The sequence below is a fragment of the Ochotona curzoniae genome, unplaced genomic scaffold, assembly GCF_017591425.1.
Source record: "Ochotona curzoniae isolate NIBS_2020 unplaced genomic scaffold, NIBS_Ocur_1.0 contig_2210, whole genome shotgun sequence".
In the NCBI taxonomy this organism is placed as follows: Eukaryota; Metazoa; Chordata; class Mammalia; order Lagomorpha; family Ochotonidae; genus Ochotona; species Ochotona curzoniae.
In genome coordinates, this window is record NW_024465369.1 from 25,747,742 (window position 1) to 25,770,312 (window position 22,571).

Genomic DNA, 22,571 nt, shown 5'->3' on the forward strand with positions numbered 1-22,571 from the left:
CTGCAATAAGGTGGAATAATCCACCATAGGGGAGGAGGGTGTGAGGAGGGGTTGGGGGAACCTCTGGACTCGGGAGAGCAGCTTTCTCTTTGCTTAACTCTAGCTTTGGTATCCTTTCCTCTTAGAGTGACCATAATTGTCTCTCAGGGACCCAACTTAGCTCAGATAAAGACTTCTGTTCTCATTTAGGACATAGACAGAAACTAATATAGAAGATTTGAACATCCACGAAAATTGGCTGGCCTATTACTATCCAGCCTGTTCCATTGGCCAGGCCCCTACAGGGCTATTCACCAGCCTTCCTTTAAGTTTTTTGCTAGACACACGGAGGTGTAGGATGTCTTTATTACCCTGATGCAGAGTCCATGTCCTTCTCATACATTAACTTATTGAGGATTTTCTTGTCTACCTAAGACTATTCTGTTCCCTGTCAATATCTAGCTTATTTTCTTAGAACCATTTAATCACTTGCCTCTGGCATAAGTATACAGAATTCTGCAAAATCTTACTAGAGTACGAATAACTACTGTTTTACTAATAACTGCTGATTATTGTGTAAATCCTTTGCAAGCTACCATATGATTTATATGTCTTTATAACAAATGCTTTGTCATTGCACTATGTTCCAGGATACTGTAATTGCTTTAGAGAATCAAATATTGCCTGTTTCCTGCCTAGATGCAAAATGGCCTTACATCTTAATGCTCAAAAGTCAGCAAGAGAAGCCCTCAAGCTCCAATCAGTATGTCAGGCACCAGATGACTTCTACTTCTATCAGGGACTTTTAGAAATGAAACGCTGGAAAGTGCCCTGCTGCTGCCCTTCGCCTTTTGATGCCCCCTCTTCAGTTATGAAGAAGCCAGAGTGGCTGTCATCCTTTGTCCCTGGCAGCAGCTAGGGTCCATTCTCCTGAGTGGATATGAGGAGCCAGACGGGTAATAGGCAGTTGGGGTCTCCGGGCCCTGGTGAAGTTACCTTATAATACCCATGGTGTATTGGACTTAGTATCAAGGACATTCAACATTGCTGTGCTAGGCATTCTGCCTGCAATGTGATGCTATACGTTAAATTTTGCCCTCAAATGTCAGTGACAACATCTTACAATCACCGGACTTATGACTGCCCTTATGGCAGAAGTTTTTGTGGTATAATTTGTTCCAAAACCAGAGGGGGGAAGATGTGGGGGATTGTCCCAGGCCCCACCCTGCTGCCTGAAGGGCCTGGCTTAAGCCTAACCTTCCCCGAAAACACAAGAATTATTTTAACATATAAAAATACTTTGTAGACAATGAACAGCATATTATTTTAACGTACACCTTGAAATAATTCAATAGTGCGCTAGTTTAATTCTATGCCAAATTATTTACGATAAAATTTTACATTTTTGAAAATACCACAAATGAAACATTAGTAGTTACAAGAAACAAATATCTTCTTCGAATTCTAAAGTTCCCCAAAGTTGCCATGGACATGCAGATGAAGTCAGTCAGTTCACCAAAAGTTCATCACAACAAAAGACCTTCCAAGGTAGAATTCACCAGCCCAGAGAACAAGTTCTGTAAAATCGTTCTTTTTCCTCCATTTTTTCTTCTTTATCATTTTATAAAGATACTCAAAAACTGAGCAGCCAAGGCAACAGAAAACTTAGGGTCAGGTAATGGAAGTCTGGATGACTCAAAAGCGGTCAGCTGTAGGCAATAGAAGCCAGGGCTAACAACATCAGCATCCCAAGAACTGCTGAGAGAGCAAAGCATTCAGCCAAGCTTCCAACGGGTGGGGTCTCACCTTCCTCCCATTCCAAAACTCCGGAATTCCTACGCCTCGAGACCACATACAAGCAAACAGCACCCGCGCTAGGAGCTCCACAAAAACGCAAACATCCTCCAACACAGAAACCAAACCAAAGGGTAAAAACCTCAAGAGCACAAACTGGGGTCGACCGCTTCTGGGCGAAGTCTGAACTCACAAACTGCGGCGAAAAACCTCAGGGCCTACTGGCTAAGGCGCAAACCCAGAGCCTACTGGTTCAGGCGCAAACTTACAGTCCACTGCTTAGGACAGAAAACTGGCTAGGGCGGAAAACCTCAGCCCACAAGCCGAGGCTGGGGCCTCACCCAATTTTACCTGAGGTCCTGAAGCCCGAAGTTCTGAAGTCCTGATGTCCCTCTTCTAAAGTCCTGAGGTTTTGCGGCTTGAAGTTCTGGGGTGCCTGTTCAGGCGCCAGTTCTCGGAGTTCGGCCCTGCCAGCAGTTCCTGAGGTCACCAAGGGTGAGACAAGCGGTGGCCTTCAGCCTCAAGAACCACAAGCTGGTGAGGAACGTCTGCTTTACCTCGCACAGGTTACAGGCTTTAAAGGGTAAAGAAGGGGCGGGCAGGAGGGAGCCTTCCGTCAGACCCCACCCCAAAGACGCTGTAATTGGCTGCATGACACGTCTATCTCCCTAGATCTTCCGGTGATGTCAGAGGGTGTGTTCAGCTATACTCCCCTTGACCTCCTGGCAGTAGCTGTGTTGGAAGTTACACTCCATGTGTAGGCCTGAAGGCTATGCCTCAGGCCATAGGGAAGCCCTTCAGGCCTGGGGCGATTATCCAGATACACAAAAGAGAGCCTTCATCAACTATTCACTCCCCAAATGGTCACGAAGGAGCTGGGAGCTTCATCCACTTGTCCCAAATGGGAGCAAACTTTCCCAGCCATTAACAGAAAGTTAATTCAGGAACAGCCAGGAATTGAACCAATATCCATATGACATGCCAGTGGCAGTTTTAGCTGTAAAGCATTTTTTAAAATTAAGGTTTTAGTTCCTTCACCTTTTATTCTCCACAATTATTGGTTTCTCTGTATTCTTTGTATCTTCATACAGATATTTATTCTTTTTGCAAATCTAAGATTACTGCAATTTTGGTTAGGATTAAAGAACAGTTTGAGGAGATAAAACACATTTATACTATTGGAAGTTTCAATGTATAAATTTGGATTATTCCTTCTTTCATTATATGTTCCTTAATTCCAATTTATAACTGTTTTACTGTAGAAATATTGTATATTTTGAAATGTTACTCTACTGATACTGTTAAAATGGTATTTAAAAACACTGTTTTCCAACTTATTGTGAAAACATAATAGTAGCATAAGTGGTGGAAGTTAATATCACTAATAGAATAGAGTGAAAAAAGAAAGGACTGCTGACTGAAAGCCTGCTTATTTTTTGTTATCAATTTTTCTTAGCTCATAAACAAGGGAAATATTTTAGCCAATAATCTGACTACTCTAGTGGTGCAACTTCCATCTCTACCCATCAAATATGTTCTGAAATATGCTTACTTAGATAATGTTATTTTGTTTTGTTTTTTTTACCCTAAACTTTTGTTTAGCAAATACGAAGTGGAAAGAACAGCTCAAACCAACAGGAACAACAACAACAACAAAAAAATAACCAGGCCAATAATTGGGGAGGCTGCTGTTTTACCTTTATATTACCCACATTCTTTTGGCAATATTTATTCATATGCCATGATCTGAGCCATGTAGATAAGATAAAATGAAATATTAGTTAAATCTACAAGAGAAGGAAGAGATCTATAATTACTATGAGTCATAGGCTATTGCTTTTCCTTTTAGATTGTAACTGAGAAGACCAAATTTGTTAACAAAGCTTGTTTTTGATGGCTACCACGGTGACCGGAGAATGGCGGAGTTTGCCTCTAACCAAACCCGGAATCGATTGTGGGATTTTGGTGGGCCCTTCAGGCAGTGAGACCACCATTGCACCAATGAGGGGCACAGACCCATATCCCCTCCACCGATAAGGGCCGAGTTGACCCTGTGTCTCGGCTTCTGTGTCAAGGAGATTTTAAAAGGGCCCCTTCCCCGTCTCTTCCACGCTCTTCATCTGCAGCTCTCTCCTCCATGTCTGTCTGCAGCACGGGGATGGGAAGCCCGTGACAAGGCCATCTAAATTATTTTCATAAATTTGGCTGAGTTATTCCTTCCCTGGCGAGCAGCGAATCTAACATTTTGGCCAGCGGTGAATCTAACAGTTTTCACGAAAAGAAAAAAATGTTTTTTTCCTTTTACATTTTACACACTCTGCCAAAGCAAATCAACGTGAGAATACTAGCTATCCCACTTTCATTTAAATCCACTGTAAAACAATTTCTTACTCTTTTATTTTGCCATTTTGATAGCTGAACTATCCTCTTGAAAATTGGAGAGACTGATTTCTACTTAAGCTCATGAGAGCTAGCAAACTTATTTTGTGCTGCAAAATCTGAATCAAGTTTTTGTGTGTGTGTGTGATGTTAATAATTTTCTCATTTAATGTTATTTGCCCCAATTTGTCTTGGGTTCTTCCTTCTCTCTAACACATACTCATCTGACAAAAATTGTTCAAAACAATTGGAGATTAATTTTATCATGGTTTACTCATTGACTAACATAGATGACTGGAACCTGATGGAAACACCAGAGAGGAATTAAGCTCTGGATATCCACAGCCTAAAGCATTTCAAGATAATGATTCTTTCAAAAGTAAAAAATGTCCTATGAAAGTATGTTGGTATTCCACAGTGAACTGAGTCTTCCAACTTTACTGACCCATTATGGTTCAAAAAAATGCTTAAGGCTAATTTTCTTTAGCAAGAATCTTATCAACATGGTATTCATAGATGGATTCATTTGTAGCCTTATTTCGAAGAGTTCAGCAGGTGCAATTTATTATTTAAATTCTGACTGATTTCTCTTCTTTCCAAGATATTGTCTTTTGTATGCAGTAATTGTTTTACAGTTTTAAATCCATCAGCTTTGGGAAGTGTGAAAATTCCTCATAAAATATTTATACTATAAATAGCATTCATCTGGGGCCCAGCGCGGTGGCACAAGTGGTTAAGGTCCTCGCCTTGCACGCCCCGGGATCCCATAGGGGCGCCAGTTCTATCCCGGCAGCCCCACTTCCCTTCCAGCTCCCTGCCTGTGGCCCGGGAAAGACGTCGAGGACAGCCCAAAGCTTTGGGACCCTACACCCACGTGGGAGACCCAGAAGAGGCTCCTGGCTTCAGATCGGCATAGCATCGGCTGTTGCGCTCACTTGGGGAGTGAGTCATTGGACAGAAGATCTTCTTCTCTGTCTCTCCTCTCTGTATATCCGCCTTTCCAGTAAAAAAAAAAAAAATTTAAAAATAGCATTCATCTGGAAAAATATGATGTACAATGTCAAACATAATTTGTGCGTAAAATGTTTATACATTCAGTTTACTGGAAATATTTTCCATGGTTTCTGATGTAATAATTTCTCACTTAACTTTAACATGAATTCTTCTGTGGATCAGAAAGTATGTGATCAGTTTAATATTAATATTCTATATTTGACAACTTACATATGTATTAATTTTTATTCTAGTAAATAGGTTTCAATTCGTTTTGCATCTTTGCTTTCAGTATGACTTGTCTTGATTTTCACAAAATCATGTGAGGGAAGAGGAATAGAGAAGGTTTACTTTACTGTGTATACTGAGGACTTCTGCTTTCAAAGACACTGGTTTCTGGGATACAATTACTAAAATTTGCTGCAGTATAACTGAAAAAAAGACCTGTACACAAATAATGTAAAAATCTGAGTCAACCAGAGTGGTGATATTTTCAGTCTAACCACAGCTAAGATGAATTGAAATTAAATTAACCAGAATTTGATTGGCATTGTAATCTTCAGTACTAGGCCTCCAAAATTTGTGTTAGAGGTCTCATTTGCTCCTATTGATTCCTCCTTTTAGTTACTGATGTGAAGATTGGATTCAGATTTTTTGACTCAGCCATACATGCTGCACATTTCCTTTCGAGGACCATAGCCAGTAAGTATGCCAACTTCTTACATATGTTCAACTCAATCCTTTTCACATGTACACTTTCATAGTATTTCATTTATTAGCATTCACATTGCTGTGTTGTGCTTTTATAAATATAAACACATTCAGTTGTTGTCAAACTCTATACTATAGTGTGTGTACTAATCACAATACCCATTATTCTGATGGACCAAATGGGAACAAGGCATTGAGGCAACTTGCAGAATGTCATTCATTGTGAATGTCTAGGATTTGGAATAGGCCCCTTGACTCCTGCTACTGTGATCAGAACCACGCTGCTTTGCTCTGGCTTTATCAGCTCCTCTTCACAGGCAGGAAATTACTTCTACTTTATCAAGAAAGTAAGTGATCTCTCAAGTGCTGGCTTGGTTAAGAAGGTTGGAAATTTTTTTTAGCAAATATGTTTTAATTCATGCTTCACTGGAAGACAATATTTGTTGAGCAGATGTAAGATATTATAGAAAGCAGAAGTGAATTTAAATTATTCATAAAAACTTCCAGGCCACATAAAATCAGATTGTCAGAAGGCAGTGGTTCTTTAACCTGCATATGCATGGGAAACACAGAGATTATACTGTATGTTGTTTCCGAAATACATCCCATTCTGCTATACAGTATGAAGAACTCATTTAGTTGCACTTTGGAAAAGAATAGAATTCTCCAGATTCCAAACCTAAGTTCAAGAGATGCTTGACATTTTTCCTCCAAGAGGATCTGAGTCCACAAGTGGGCATTACCATGTAAGTCAGAGTACCCACATGAACAGGGTGCCAGCTGAGGTGCTGGGAGTACAGGCTGCGAAAGAAGACTTTATACTTTCATATGGCAGTTGTTTTCCATCTAAGTCACTGGTTTAAAGTTATTAAACTTCATCTTTTCAGGCTGTAAAAGGGAAACAATCAAATATCGACACCCTCTGATGTTGTGAAAATCAGTTAAAAAAAAAGGAAGAATACTGTATATGTTCCATAACTAATATATATTAATTATATTTAAAGAGTTCAAGTCAGGCTCTATTATCTAATTAATTTCCAATTTTAGATTTGCTTGAAGTTTACCATAGATAATTTAACAAGCTAATCTTTGAACATGTTAAAAAAAATCAATGTGTATGAATGTTAACATAAAACCAAATTAAAATCAACAAAGAATAAAATGTTAAGATCTAAGTATCACTTGTTTTGTCATTAATATTGCATCTGGAGATGGGGAGATTATTCTAATTCTTGGAGCAGTGGATTTGGAAACAAAAATTCTCTGTAGTAATATTATAATGACATTATTTTAAAAAGGAAGCTTCAAATCTAAGATCCGTGTTTCTTGGGATTTTATTAAAAGCACTCAAAACTTCCAGCAGAATAAAAATGAAAGGTCTGGTATTTCCTGTTTGTATTTTCTTGATGTTCCCTCAGCATATAGCAAACTAGTTGTATATTCTGGCCTCATCTTCACTCTTAATATTTTAAATATGTATTGCTAGTTAGTTTTCATGTTATAGAAGAAATACCTAGGAAAATTGTTTGCCTACTGCTTTATAGTTGTGCTTAATTTTCATTTTTGTAGCAAAGCAGTAGTCCTTTTAGACAGCTAAGTTTGTTTTCTAATCTTGAAATAAAATTTAAAAAATAGTATTAAACTCTTAGTAAAAAAAATAAGAGAATGCAATTAGAATTCCTCACAATTTCAAAAAATATTAACAACAAAAGTAATAACATTTACTTTATAAAAATAATTCTCTTGAGAGAAACTCATCAGTAAAGTTATTAGCATCCTTAAAAGATCCAGTAATTAAAACAAAATGCTTCATACCTCATACTCTATACTCACTGTAGTGAATAGATTTAAAATAATGAATGTTCATGGGTATGAAATTTCATTAGTCTGCCTTCTGTTCACTCTAGAAGCATGAACTGCAAAGAAATAAGTCTCGCTATTTCAGAATGAAAATGGAATAGATACTGGCTAATAGGGCAATTGAATTTGTGCATCATTAGTGGCATTTTGGTATAGTCCATTCAGGGAGCAGATTGTGAGAACAGCAATCTCGGAATCCATAAATGTTACTGCGACTTGGTTAAAGTGACATTCATTTTAAAGGACACCTGATGAAACCCAGGAGAATTGAGTCCTGGCTTGAAAGATCAGATTACCTGAGCTCTCTGCATGCAATGGCTAAGTGAGGTAGCCTTGGAAGTGCATGATCATTGCTTGCCGTTGGTTGAACAGTGTCATGTTGGGATGCTCGAATAGTTAATGGCTCACCTGCTGCTTATGTATTTACTGAAAAATCATGGTGTAATTTCAAACATTTGACAACACCTGTGATATGAAAATATATGTCATGTTTATTTCATGTAAGTTTATTATCTTTCATGGACATCACTCCACAAAAATAATTCTTCAATATAAGCTGTAGAAATTAAAGCTACATTTACAGAATAAAGTGCTTTTTAGTATCTGATTTTCATCATAAAGTTTACATAGATGTGAACATAACTTAAAATCCAGCTTACTCCATTTAGAAAGAAAAATTTCAAGGGATGCTTAAATTTCAAAGAAAAATTTATTTTAAAAATAAATAATTCATAAGCATTTCTGAACTTGAAACCTAAAAAATTACAGCAAATTGATGAAACGAAAATGTGGCTGTGAAAAGAAGCTTCTGGAAAAATTGATGAAAGAATTCTGAATTCTTAAATTCTGAAAGAACCTGGTGAGGGGCAAGGATTGGAGTTAGGACAATCAGCTATTCAACGTATTCTCATTCGCTGGTTTTGGTGAGTTCAGTACTTGGTTTTTCAAATAAGAAAATAAATGTCCTCAAATATTTTCTCCTTATATATTTTTTCCCTTCTATTTTATTTTGAATTTTATGGTACATTTCCATCAACCCTGGGATTTTCCTTAATCCCTTCCCAAATCTCCTATCCCCGACTGATTTCCCCCATATTATAATAATAGTATAGTCCTTCATAAGTAGTTTAAGTCCACCATTTTGCTATTTATGTATGTGCTGACATTGCAGGTACAGACAATGGCAGATAGTCCAGCATCCTGTTGTCAAGATTCATCCAACAGTCTCATTGGGAGTCCATCTTTGATTTGGAAGCAGAGATGAATACTACTTTGTGTCTTCACATCTGGATATGATAGTCTCTATTACACAGTTACCATAATTCCCTTAAATGAAATGCCATGAAACAAAATCAACAATATCGCCTTACATTTTTCACTAAAAATTGTACATCACTTTTGTGGTCAGACACTAAGGTACTATTTCTTCTGCATGAAAAAAAACTAAAAACGAATATCCACTTTTATTACACAGATGAAATGAATAATTAAGTGCCCTTCCTTTGGAGTAAATTTGACAAGGTGTACCAAAAGTTTTAAGACACACATTGTCTCATCTAGCATTTATGCCTATAGAAAACACATTAAGAAATAAAGAACAGATGGGCAGATGAACACGATTCTAAATGCGTGTTTGCTATTATAGAACACTGGATATAGCAAAGTATTCAATGATAAGTTATTGTCGCCAACATATTGTTCTGGAATGTAGTGCTTTCCAGATACCAAAATATGTTATAGGCATTCTATGTAAAAATGACAAGTAATCGCTGAAATGTACATATTCAGGGTAGATTTCACAGTGAGGATGACAAAACATAACTTGATGAGTAAATATCATGTTGCCATGGCATTGTTAAAAAAAAAGTCCACATCCATCATGCCTCCAAACATAAGTACAGGAAAATAGGTACAGGAAAATTAAAAGTGAAATACATGACATCATGTTAATGGTACTGTCTCTAGGTATCAAGATTACAGTAATTATCAAAACTTTTTTTCTGGACTTTTTCCAGAATAGAGTTAAATCACTTTGCTAGAGACACAGAGAGAAACAGCCTTGTTGAGGTGGGCAAATATTATATCAACATGCGACTGATGAGGTGTTCTGTAATGACATCCAGGCCTACACTCTAATTCATGACTAAGGGTTTGGAAAAAGAAAATTAACTTCATTTGGAGACCATTGCAAATGTGAAGTGATTTCAATGTGTAAAGAACCACTGTTTAAGTATTTAGCTATAGCCAAGGAGAACTGGTATGGCTTGAAAACTTACATATGTTTTATAAAAATGCATAAATGCACTATTCCTTTTATTAATTTGCAGACATCAGAGTCAGCTGATGGGTAGGCAATAGAGAGTCATATGGGCACCATTCACCATTGAACTTTTCTCTTTCAGGCTAACCAAGAAGGGGACTACTTACTAAGTCTTTTGGAAACAATAGTTATTATTTACAGTAAATGCATTAATATTATATGAACCATAGTAGTTAATTGTTGTTTCTTGGTTAATAAATATTTAATTTTCAGGGTTGTTTTTACATTTAAAGAGAAAAATATGTTATGAGATGTTGAACTAGTAAATAAGTGAATAGCATTTTCCACACTGTCAATGTACATCTTAATTGTGAATACACATGTTATTGTGTCCTTTAAATCTATTTTTAAAAAGACTCATACTCATTTATCGGAAAGGCAGATCAGATTTACAAAGAGAAGGAGAGACATGGAGAAAGATTTTCCATCTGCTGGTTTATTCCTCCAGTGGGAACAGCTGAGCTATTCTAAAGCCAGGAGCCAGGAGTGTTTTCTAGGTCTCCCACGCATATGCAGGGCCCCAAGGCTCCATCCTCTACAGCTTTCCCAGGCCACAAGCAGGGAGCTGGATGGGAAGTGGAACAGCAGGGACAAAAAAAATAGTGCCCATATGGGATCTTAGCGTTTGCAAAGTGAGGATTTAGCCACTGAACCATCGTGCTGTGTCCATTTAAATCTTTTACTCTCCTTCTTCCTTATCCTCCAATTTTTAGTAAGTGCCCTACTAAGTTCCTTCAGAATACTCAATATTGAGTTGAAAAGACAGCCATAGAAACAAATTACTATACACAATTTCTTAAGTGTTCCAATAAACAAGCAAAAGTATGCTGGGAAATGTGTAAAAAGGCTTTCTGTCGATTTGTAGAAGTTTACTTTTGTTTGTTTTCATGTTAATGATGGAATTGAAGCTGTACAGAAGTTTACTTAAAATTGGAGACTTGTTGATGAAGGGTACAGGAGAAGACATGAATGTTATCCACGGAAGGAGACTAGTGAAGAAACGGGAGGCGTGTTGAAGACGACAGCCTCTGGGATTTGGGCTGGGATACAAAGCAGAGGCTATGAAGAAGGAACTGAGACTGATATTCTGCCTAAGCAAAAAACTAGAGGCATTTAAAATAAATGAATGATTCTTCAGGGCCCGGCGGCGTGGCTTAGTGGCTAAAATCCTCGCCTTGAAGGCGCCAGCATCCCATATGGTGCCGGTTCTAATCCTGGCAGCTCCACTTCCCATCCAGTTCCCTGCTTGTGGCCTGGGAAAGCAGTTGAGGATGGCCCAAAGCTTTGGGAACCTGCACCCACGTGGGAGACCTGGAGGAAGTTCCTGGCTCCTGGCTTCGGATTGGCACAGCACTAGCCATTGCGCTCACTTGGGGAGTGAATCATCTGATGGAAGATCTTCCTCTCTATCTCTCCTCCACTCTGTATATCTGACTTTGTAATAAAAATAAAAATAAAATAAATCTTTAAAAATAGTGATTTTTCATATGAGCGAATTTTTATTTTTAAATATTATGTGTTGATTTTGTCAATCATACAATCATGACAGTAGATTAGAATTTTGTCTGTGGATGGAGAGAAGAGAAAGGACTTTCTGATGATGAACTACACTATCATGTGGGTTTTCTTCGTTCCTTTCTTCCTCGAGAAGGATTAGAACGATAGCGGCCAAGAGGGCCTTAACCAGAAATGCCAGCCAAATCTAAGTTGATAATATAATTTATAGCAAAAATGGAGACAGTTTTACATGTGAAAGAGAATAGGTTTAATTATTATGACAAAAATACACATATTTAGTATTTATTCTCAATTTATTATAATCTAGCATTTTGCCAGTTATAGATTTTTATCGATAAAGTTCTATTTAAAATGAAAAGTTATCAGTGAGGCTTTACTTCATCCATCTTCTGATGAGACCTAATTTAATTAAATCTACACTTTGGAGAACCAGTAGAATGTAAGGTTAGGAACTACAGGTAGGGTCTATTGGATGAGTAGGGAGAAGTTTCAAAAGTGAACCATCTGCAGGCAACTTCTTTGGCTGCAAAGACAAACCCAGATTTTAAGTCTCATCTCTCTCTCTGTCTGATCAATATTTTTACTTAACTTCCCTGAATCACAAATTTATTCCAGAAAATGAGGCAAAATCTACTCTGAAAGTTCTCATGAAAATAAGATAAGGCGATTTATATGAGGAGTAAGTCACATAATTGGAACTCAATTAACCTTAGTCCCTTGGGAGTGGATATATACAGGATAGAGGGGTATGGACCATGGACGGTGACCATGGGGATGAAAAAGTGGAAAGTTTAGCCATCACCAAAGTAAACAGCTGAATAAAGTGCAGCTAAAAATCAAATGCATTTTGCTAATAATGCAAATAAGATTTCTTAGCAAAGTCAGAAGAGATTCACACTGATTTAGCTAACAGATAAAGTGGGAATCTGTGTTTTTTTTTAAAGATTCAGACAATATACAATACTCTATAACTCTAACAATATTTGTGTTTTAATACATAAGTAGCTTATTTTTATATAGCAATACCTTTTATTTGCCCTAGATTTTTTTTATGTGTACTTTGAGTAATTGGTTATAAAGCTATCACTGATTGTATGCTTTAAGCTTTGTCTTTATGGTCATGGTTCGTCAATAATACAGATTTCACTAAGTACAAAATTAAAATGGTGATCTGAGCAATGAGGTTAGTGAGCTGAGATGCAACAGAAATTCTAAGTTCATTGAAGCTTTGCAGATGGTTGTAAAAGCTAGTTATTTCAGCAACATGCATGAATGAATGTCCAATTGAAACACACAAAACAAAATCAATAAATCTTTCTTAATAATGGGAAGGAAATAACAGAAAAAAATTAAGAAAAAGGAACGACATAACCCATGGCAGTGAGTCTACCTCTTCTATCAATGTCTTCTTATTGATCATTTTGGAAAAAAAAAAATACAGGTGAGAGTGGCCTAGCAAACTTTGCACACTTTGTCCAGAATAGGCTTATGTGTGATCATGTTAGAAACTAAGACAAGTAAGTGTGGAGATTAATTACTTCCTCTCTCACTTCACCTTCTATTTTCTGGGCATGGAGCACCATCAACAGCATCTGTATCAATTTTTGGGGTTAAAATACAGTATGAGAATGACAAAAATGATACTTTTGTATGCAAGCAGATCTATTTGAAGGAGAGAAATGACACAGGGGTCTACCTCAGTCACAAGTGTTACTGCCAACGAATAAGTTGCTTAAGTAAATATTAAGTCAAAATTAAAATATAAGCATAGGAGGACGCTGTGACATATTGAATCACAACCACAAAGTCAGTGCTCTGTTTTCTCATAATCTGCCTGTGACAAGCTGAATCTGATGCTCTTAATTGTTCAGTTACCTAAAACATTTCCTTACTATGGGGAGTTTTACTCAATGCTAAGGCTTCTTCAGTATTGTTACATGCAGGCAGCACAATAGAGAGAAAACTTTTCTTTGATTCTATTGACAATAATTTATTAATTAACTTTATATTAGATTTTACATTGCTAGCATTCCTTAACCCCAAAATCAACACTTGCTAAGAATTTTCAAGATTTTGAGGAATAAGGTATGATACTAGATATAAAATGTCAATATTATATGACTTATCTAACAATCAGAATAGGTGTAAAAATGTAGTAATGAAATCAAGATAGGAAAGAACAGGAGAGAACTAGGTTTGGCTACGAGGAATTGCTGAAGACATTGGCGAGCAGTGGCGAGTGACACACAATTAACTGGATAATAATTTCTGCTTAATAACTTCTGTCTCACATTCTTTGTTAAATATTTTCTGGAACCTTGGGTAGTTACAGGTAATAATGATAAGCTAACTTCTTAAATTATTAACAAAATATAGTTCTTAATAAAAAAGTTATAATTGTTCTTAAGAGTACTTTGGAAGTGTTTTTAATAAAACAAGAGAAATTAAAATATATGTTCCATATAAATCCCCTTTCCCAAATTTATTTCTTGCTTTGACAAACCTGTTGTACCATCTAATGCTTTTTCCATTCCTTAAATGATTACTGGCTGAACATCTACTTGAAAAATCTACTCTTCCCACACATTTGGAATACATAAATTATAGATTTGATATTTTTTCTGCAATAATTCAGAAAAAAAAAAGAAACATAACAACAACTCAGTAAAAGACACTCAGTAAAGACACTTTTGGAGAATTGAGAACCAAGTGTTACAGGACCACAAAGCAGATAACAGTGAGGGCATCAGAAAAAATTCACAGAAGTTTTTTTTTTTCCCCTATCTTTGGGAAGATGATGGCTTCCTGAGAGTGAGAAACTAGGAGAAAGGCAATCCATTCAAAGATTATAATTTACTTACTATAGACAAAGGACACCCTGGAGAGTGAGCAAAGACTTGGGTGCATAAGAGTGTGTCCATTTTTTAGTATTCAAGTATGATGGGAACATACAATTTCTAAGGGCAATGAAATTGACAGTATTTGAAGTAATTGATATGTACTGAGCACATTATGAGTACAAAACCAAGCCAGAAACAATGTTATGTCTTTTATTGTATGCAACATATTGAATCAGGCAAATGAGGCGGTTTTCTTCTATAAATAGATATCATTAAGGGAAATTAACGCACCAAGAAAGTAAATTTGGTTCAGTTCCCGTAGCTATTGTCAGAGTTGAAAATTCAAGCTGGTTTCTCTTGACCTACCCTACTTAAAAACCCAAGCGAATTTGATTCTGAAAGTTACTAAGCATTTTATAGTCAGGGTTTGGCATTTAATCCTGAGAGCCTGAACAAGTTAAGCTAGGTCTTATATAGGGCGTCGAGTCACAGTAAGTGTCACACTCATACGTGTTACGACCTCAGTATCCATCGCATAGGAGTCTCCGAGAGTTGCTGTTGCTCTCATAAATTGAGAATAATGAGAGTTCATATTTTATGAGTTTGTCGTAGTTATTATTTAATATATGAATTTCATTACAGTGATTCTTGGCTCTAAAAAGTCACTGTTAAGTGATTCACGTTTCAGAAATAGCCCTCTGATTGCATTGTGAAGAATGGATTAAAGAAGGAGGGATATTGGAGACTTCATTACTTCAAAAGAAGAATACAGCAGGGCTTAATCAGAGCAGCTGGCAATGAATGGATGAGTGGGAGTAGCATTCGCCAATATTTCACATGTAAGGACTTAAAGGATTTGGCGACCAAAAGAAGAGCGCAATGGTGTATGTGCTCCTAAGGTTTCCAGTTCACATGAACAGTTAAATGATGCTGCCTCAAAACATGTGCCAACTGCTCCTGCCCTGTGGCTGAACTATCCCAGGACTCTCCTGGCAGGTTAGCTGCCAGCAATTGATTCAGTAACTATTTATAGCAAACAACAACAATAACAACAACAAAAATATTCAACCAGACAAAAACCTTTGGAAACCAGTACACGCCAATTCTTTCCACTAAACCTTTCCTTGCTGTCAGCCCTAAACTGACCCTATTCTCAAACCAGTTGAGTATAAAAATAACTGAGCAGTTTTCTCTCAAGCTGGCAGGCAACATGGCTTGTTTTTTCAGCCCCAGAGAATCTGAGAGCTAGGGTGTTGGTGAGTGTTAAGAAAGAGCTGGTGAGCAGAGCTCATCCACAGTTTATAGGACATTGTGATTGAACTTGAGACAGAATGAAATAAACTTTTGGATTATTTTCGGGGAGGAATGTTTCTTGGAAGTGTTTATCACCAACCACAACTGCTGAAATTTGAATTCCACATAATACCAGAGTCCACAAAATGTGATAAAGCTTAGATATATGAAAGAAAATGCATGTTAGCGTTACAGTTGCTACAGTGTCCTATTGTGAAGAAACATGGAAATGTATTGCAGAAAGTTAACAAGAACACTGAAACAAATTCTTGCAAGGTTCTCCATGGAAATCTTTCTTATTGCTTTTCACACACATAAAATATATTTCTATTCTTTTTTTTAATCTACCATCTGTATCTCTACTACACAATCCAAGAGTTAGGAGAGCTGAATATTTTACATGCCTTGGAAGTTATATAAAGCTTTGATAATATTTATTTGTGATGCCAAAATTGTAACTAAACTGTGCTACTTCATTAGTAAGTCACTGTCATGACAAGAAAATAGTAAGAGGACATGCACATTTCTTTTAGATTCAGAGAACAGGGAAGAGAGATGAATGACTTTAAATTTTATGGCTCTCCACATACATAAAAGTTTCTTTATCTCCTAGTTTAAAATATTAATTTTTCTGTTAAAAATTATTCAGCAAAATATCTGGGGTTTAGAAGCTAGAAGTGAACACCAGCCACCCATACAACAGATTTGCTCAAAGCACAAATCGAGTGACTCTCCCTTGCATCTCTCCCTTGCTGTTTTCTTCTAGTGCCAAATGCATTATCTTAGCCAAAGTTGGCACGCAGTACGCATCTTCACCTCCACTCACAAAAGCACAACACTTTCTAGAAAGTCTTACCTTGTAAATCTCAGAAATACTAAATTATCACCACACCATTTTTTTGTTTGCTTGTTTGATCGAATAATTACTTAGGCAACTTGTTACTGACTCCTTTTACAGAACAGGAGTGTGTTCATCCACATCTCAGTGATCGGTTCTTTAAGAACAGCATCAGTTTAAGAAAAGTAACACTATGCCTTCCTGACTTGCTAACATTGTCATTTTTGTGCCTAAAAGTATAATGACAAATATACATAAATATTCCGACCTTATAGACTTAATTGCATTTTAAGCCCTGCTTTTCTACTTTATAACGACCTTTAGTTCTCCCAGAAGAAAAAAACTTTGATTTTCCAAATATTTAAAGTTTCTTGATCACTTAAATTAAAATAGGTAGATATAGATGAAGGAGTTTAAGACAGCTCTACACCACACAACACCACAAGCTAAATGAGAATTGAGTTAAGAGATAACTAAATCTTTTTTTTCTGTTTTCTTTCTATTCCCATTAGCTACAAACTATAAGTTAGTTAGAGAAGTATTTGCTATTTCTTAACCATTATTGGCATTAAGATGCTTTCAAAACAAATGTTTATTTTTTTTTCTTTGCTACTAAAACACATGCCCTTTCTTATATAAGCCCTGGTATAATCATGATTTTGTATAATTAGAATTTTATGTCAAAAGATTTACAGCTTTATCACCTAAAGCGATATTTCACAGCTGCCAAAAATGATTTGTGCAATAATGACTTAAACTGTAAAATAGAAGTCTCAAAGGAAGGGATGTCAAATAATCCTACTGAGAATAACTGGGTTTTAAAAAATTGATATTCTGATAAACAGCAAGTTCAATTGTACTTAGCATAATTATACAAAAGTGCATGGTAGGCAATGTTGCTTCACAGTGATGAAGCTTGCCATGTACAGCATCAGTGTGAATTCAGTGCACAGTTCACAGGTCTCGGCTGTTTATAAAGACACTTTTAAAAACATGCTTTGAAAATAATGTCTTATACTTTTGCTATTTTAATATGAGCAAACAGAACCGTGGAAAGACAATGCTTCAACTTTTTGAGAAATTGCTCATTTCATTTATGATGTCATTCTTCCTATTCTTGTGAAAATTAAATATAACATAAATAAGGGGAGCATTTTCTTTCTATGATTAAGCAGATTAAGCAATCAAGAAGCTCAAAATTCAGTGACTTCAGGAATAAGTAATTATGATGACTTTGAGACCAAACCAATGAAAGTGTTGCTGATATTTTTCCCTTCTTGCTTTTATACAGTGATTGCCAGGATTCTAACAGGCAAGATTACAAAAGCATTTGAACTTCATAAACTGACTAATTTTTCAGTTCCCATGTCTGAAGTATCAACAAAAGCACAGTTATAGACAAAACCATTCAATATGGCCCAACCTTCACAATTTAAAAAGATCATCCAAATTCATTATTTTCATTAGAAAAGTGTCGGATTGTGTCATGTTTCTCAAGTCAATGAAGACTAAATAGGTAGTTGGTCATTAACTCCAAAGTTACTAAGTCCTTGAAGATGTAGTTGCAACTAAACATGAAGTCAACAGAAACAATATTCAGTGTTGGTGTTTCTACACAAATTCAAACTTCCAAGTAAAGATTCCTGGTCTGAAAATAAGAATTTAATTGATAAAGCTAAGCAGATCACTCAGATAGGTTTACATTAGCCACAATGAACTAATTTCTTTGCTCCAGAAAATTGCAATAACAGGTTTTTATGCTTCCATATGAAATTGCTATTTTAAGAAATTTTGAAATGATTTCATACACTCATGCTACATTTGTTGACCACATTTAGCAAATCATTCTACTTGCATTATAATAGGCTTCTATTTGAAAACACTTGAAAAATATATAAAATATATTTAGGCAGGTAGGATTACTTTTGTACTTAATTCTGAAAGTTGATAAATAATTTTGAAGTACCCTAAGAAACATAATGAACCTACATGCTTTTAAGAACCATAATGTAGATTATATCAACATTATGATAAATATTTAGATAGGAAAAAGTATCAAACATTCAAAAGTCCAGATGATCTGTATACAAAAGTTATAAGCTGCATTTGGTTTGCCCCCAAATCCAATACATATATAAAAGACAGAAAAAATATGCCATTTGTGGCATACTATCTGTAATGACTAAAAATTAGTGAAAATTGGGAGAACTTAACAGATATCCTATGTTGTATAATAATTGTTTTCCTTCCAGATTAATAAAAATGTATTTAAGTTTGTATTGCTTTTAATTCTTTGCTGCACATATCAACTCAAGTCAAGAAAAACCTAGTAATTAAGAATTGCACATTTTGTGTCATGAAACATTTACTTATAAGAAAATAAGAGAGTCACCTTTTCTCTGCTATTTTTTACTCTGTAGTTTACCAAATGGTGAGTCATTTTATGATACAAGCTATACCACTTCTCACATTTACAAGAAACTTAAGAGTTTTCTAAAAATCTGAAGAGTTACCCATCTGTCTCACTAATTTGTGTCAATGGATTAAAAAGAAACACATGATGGCGTGATATTAAAAAAATAAGTACAATAAACATATTTTAAAATAATATCACCTTTAAACTCTAAGTTGCTAAATACAATTAATTATGCACTTTTCAGACCATATATTTTTAAAATGCCTACATTTGAAGATTCATAAAAATGAGTTAGTAGACAATTTGTTTAGTGCATGGGTGTCAACTAATTATGCATTTCTTGTAGAATTATTGTAGGACTAACATTTGTGCTTCTCTAGAAAGCCTAAAAACGAAAGTGTGCCCTTGAAGTTGAGATATGACCTTAAGTTTGAGATGTAAGTTTTGCTGCAGCTGTAAAAATGAATAATAATAGCCTCATAGTGTCACAATTTCACTTATACATTTCCTATTTTGGGATAGTTCTTGAATACATGAACATCCTTGATGACTTCAATATACATAACTTTAATGAACTAATTTTAAATATTTCCCTACATCATCCGTAATTGTGTATCAAAAGGACCAAAAGAAACAAGAAGTATTGCCTATAAAACAGAATAAGAAGAGCAAGAAATTCTCTCATCATTTTAGAACCAGCCATACAGTTTTCTATAAGACTTTAATTTGTGAAGTACTCTTACGTTCAAACAGATGAAATGCCATTTCTCTGATAAACACATATCAATAGTAACAAATGCATACTAATGATCTTTGCATTAGTACTCATAGAGGGGATTGTGTGAGAAAAATTTGTGACAGTTAATCTTTGGTGATATTGAGTTACTGCACTTTTAAAGAATTCAGAGTAATCTTCCTGAAATAAAATTTCTATCAGTATATTACTGAATTATCATGATCCTTGGATCTTGTGATACCATAAGTAAAAAGCACATTTATAACAAACTGGAACTTCATTGCATAGAAAATTTCAACAAGCACAAATTTTCTCAATGGAATAAAACACAAGTAATCCTAAATAGATGAACTTTACCATTTTTGTGATAGTAAGTGACCTCCACTTTCCTCTCTTCTGACCCCAACAGTGCCTGGGCAATTTGGGCAATATCATGCCTCTTGGTCTCGGGCCCATGGAGAAAGTCGCAGGTGCACGGCTTCTGCATGACATCTGGCCTGGAGAAACCAGTCATCTCGCAGAACCCATCATTGCAGTAGATGATGGCACAGTTTTGCACTCTGGCATTTGCAATGATGAATTTTTTATCTAGTAATGAGAAAAGAATAAGGCATTTAAAAAGTTCCACAAGGTTCTCATTAACAGTAAATAAATTTGTTGCATAACAGAAGACCTAAAATGCAGGTGCTTCCCCCAAGTTGCTAATGTGCAAGGTTTTTTCAAGAAAAGAGAAAACCTACACATTTTAAAAAGAAAATTAACAGGCCTGAGTAATTTTAACACAAATTATTAAGGAACAAATTGTAAGCAAAGAATTTCCCCCAAATCTACTTGTCTAGTCCTACAACTCTCAGGGGTCCCAATAGACACTCAGGCAGGCAGGTGGCCCATTGACATTTACAGAATGCCATTTAATGCAAGGTAAATATTTTCAAAGATGAAGCAATAAAACATTAGATTTCTCACTTAAACCTCACTTAAGACTTAAATACTTGCCAAGAATTATTATTCTGGATTTTGACTTATCTGTATCACTCAAAGTAAACTATACAACATACTAAACACAATCAGCATTGGCCGAGAAAGCAATTTTTAGCAGTTCAGTGATTCAAAGGGTCATCATTTCATCCAATGTTTTTTTCCAAAAGATAAAATTATCTCCACCATCAGCATCATGTAACACTTTTTCACTTTTACTTTAGGAGACCCCTGAATTTCTGTGTAGTATGCTGGGTTAATTACTTTTTAACAAAGTCTATATTGACTGTTTCCAGACACAGTGTGAAACAGTATAGGCAACTTTATTTTTTTACATGGTACCAGATCTTTCCTCATTCCACAAAACGTAAAGCTGAAACAACTGTAAAATATCCAACAAAGATGTGTGTTAGCATACTCAGGGAAAACTAGACGGTATACTGTCAAGTGTGGGGTTTTAAATTAATATATTTATATAACAATAATATATTCCCTATAGTTAGTCCTTGTGACAACGTTGAATTGCTTTGCATTTGTTCTTGGTGGGATTTGTTTAATGGATTTCAATGTGTAAATTTCTAGTGGGAAAATCTAAGGTTGTAATGAAGGAACAGAAATAGTCTTTGAAATAACCAGCTGTTTACATTAGGAGCCAGCATAGACGAAATACGAATTTTCCCCCAATTTTCCCGCTTGGATACCATTTGTATTGATTCAACACCAAGTTGAGCCTCTGTAAACTAGTACCCTGCAAGCATCCTTGACAGAGCAGGACCCAGCAATGTAACCACGGTAAAACAGTTTGCATAGACATTTACATCGCCACTACCATGCACAGTCTCCTGTTTCAAGAGTCTGCTCTGCTCCTGACTTTTCAAAAAGTCTACAGTAAAACAGTCCGATAATAAAAAGCCCAGGTTATACCAACACTTTCCCTTTAAGATAGTAGAATTTTTCTAGTAGGACATTAAGTAGCAAGGCAGATAATGGGGCGTTGGAAGAGAAGGATCAAATTCCCATCTATAATGGAGACCACAATCTAAAATGTAAATAAAAATTAAAATCAGAGGGAGAACCCTCCAGCTGCCATCCGAAGCTCCTGGCTGGGTTTCACAGACTCAACTTGATAGAGCCTGGAGTTGTAGGTCTCCAGCTCGCGCGAGTGGCGGACGCCAAGTGCACTGTCAAAGCCGAAAGCGAGGGAGAGAGAAGAGAACAAACAGACTTACTTTGCCCTTCAAATTTCCGTATGATGGTCCCCAAAAACGTGTTTTGCGGTGCCACATGCCCCCTGCGAACAGGCATGATGAGCCGGGGCTCCGAGGAGCGCTTCCGCGAAGCTCTGGAGTTCTCCCGGGATCTCTCCTCTGCTAGAGCCCAGGCCAGCGAGCGAGCCGCTCTGGTTGGCGGAGCATCCTCGTTTGAAACCAGAAGGCTCTTCCCATAGCACCCCTGCTAAACACCCGCTCTCCCCAGCCCAGTCCGCTCCATCCCCTCGCCTTCCGAGGGGCCTCACCGGACTGCCGCGGGTGAGAGGGTTTGGGGGTGGGGAGCGGGCAGGAGGCGGGGTGAGGGGAGGTGGCGGGGGAGGCAGCAGGGAGGGAGGGTGGGGGTGGGGTGGGAAGGGGGCGGGGAGTCACAAGGGCAATCGATCTGTTTCTCTTCTCCCAAACAGCGCTAATTTCCCAGTGCAAATGGGCTTAACCCGGCTGCTTCCCAGCGTCCTGGGTTCGGCTGAGGGTGTGAGAGGGGTGGGGGTGGGGGGTGCTGTGGGGGGTTATGGAAGACTTGTGCAGCATTTGCAGGAGGGGAGAAAGAAAAAAAAAAAGAGGCGATGGGGGGGAGGTTGACGTTTTTATCTCCGCCCTCTCCCCCTACACACACACACACACACACACACACACACACACACACAC

The 22,571-nt window shown here is 36.8% G+C and overlaps 1 protein-coding gene across 2 annotated transcripts in view; it reads right to left on the reverse strand.

Annotated features, from left to right (window-relative positions):
* KCNH7 (potassium voltage-gated channel subfamily H member 7) overlaps positions 1-22,202 on the reverse strand; it is a 436,066-nt gene extending 413,864 nt beyond the window's left edge. Inside the window, exons 1-2 of one of the 2 annotated variants that reach the window (XM_040971656.1) lie at positions 21,885-22,202; positions 20,035-20,265 (exon numbers count right to left, since the gene is read on the reverse strand). In XM_040971656.1, the coding sequence (XP_040827590.1) occupies positions 20,035-20,265; positions 21,885-21,960 (307 nt within the window). In that variant the 5' untranslated portion in view covers positions 21,961-22,202. The remainder of the gene's footprint in view (positions 1-20,034; positions 20,266-21,884) is intronic. The other variant, XM_040971657.1, reaches the window with a different exon arrangement.
* Positions 22,203-22,571: the final 369 nt, after the last annotated feature.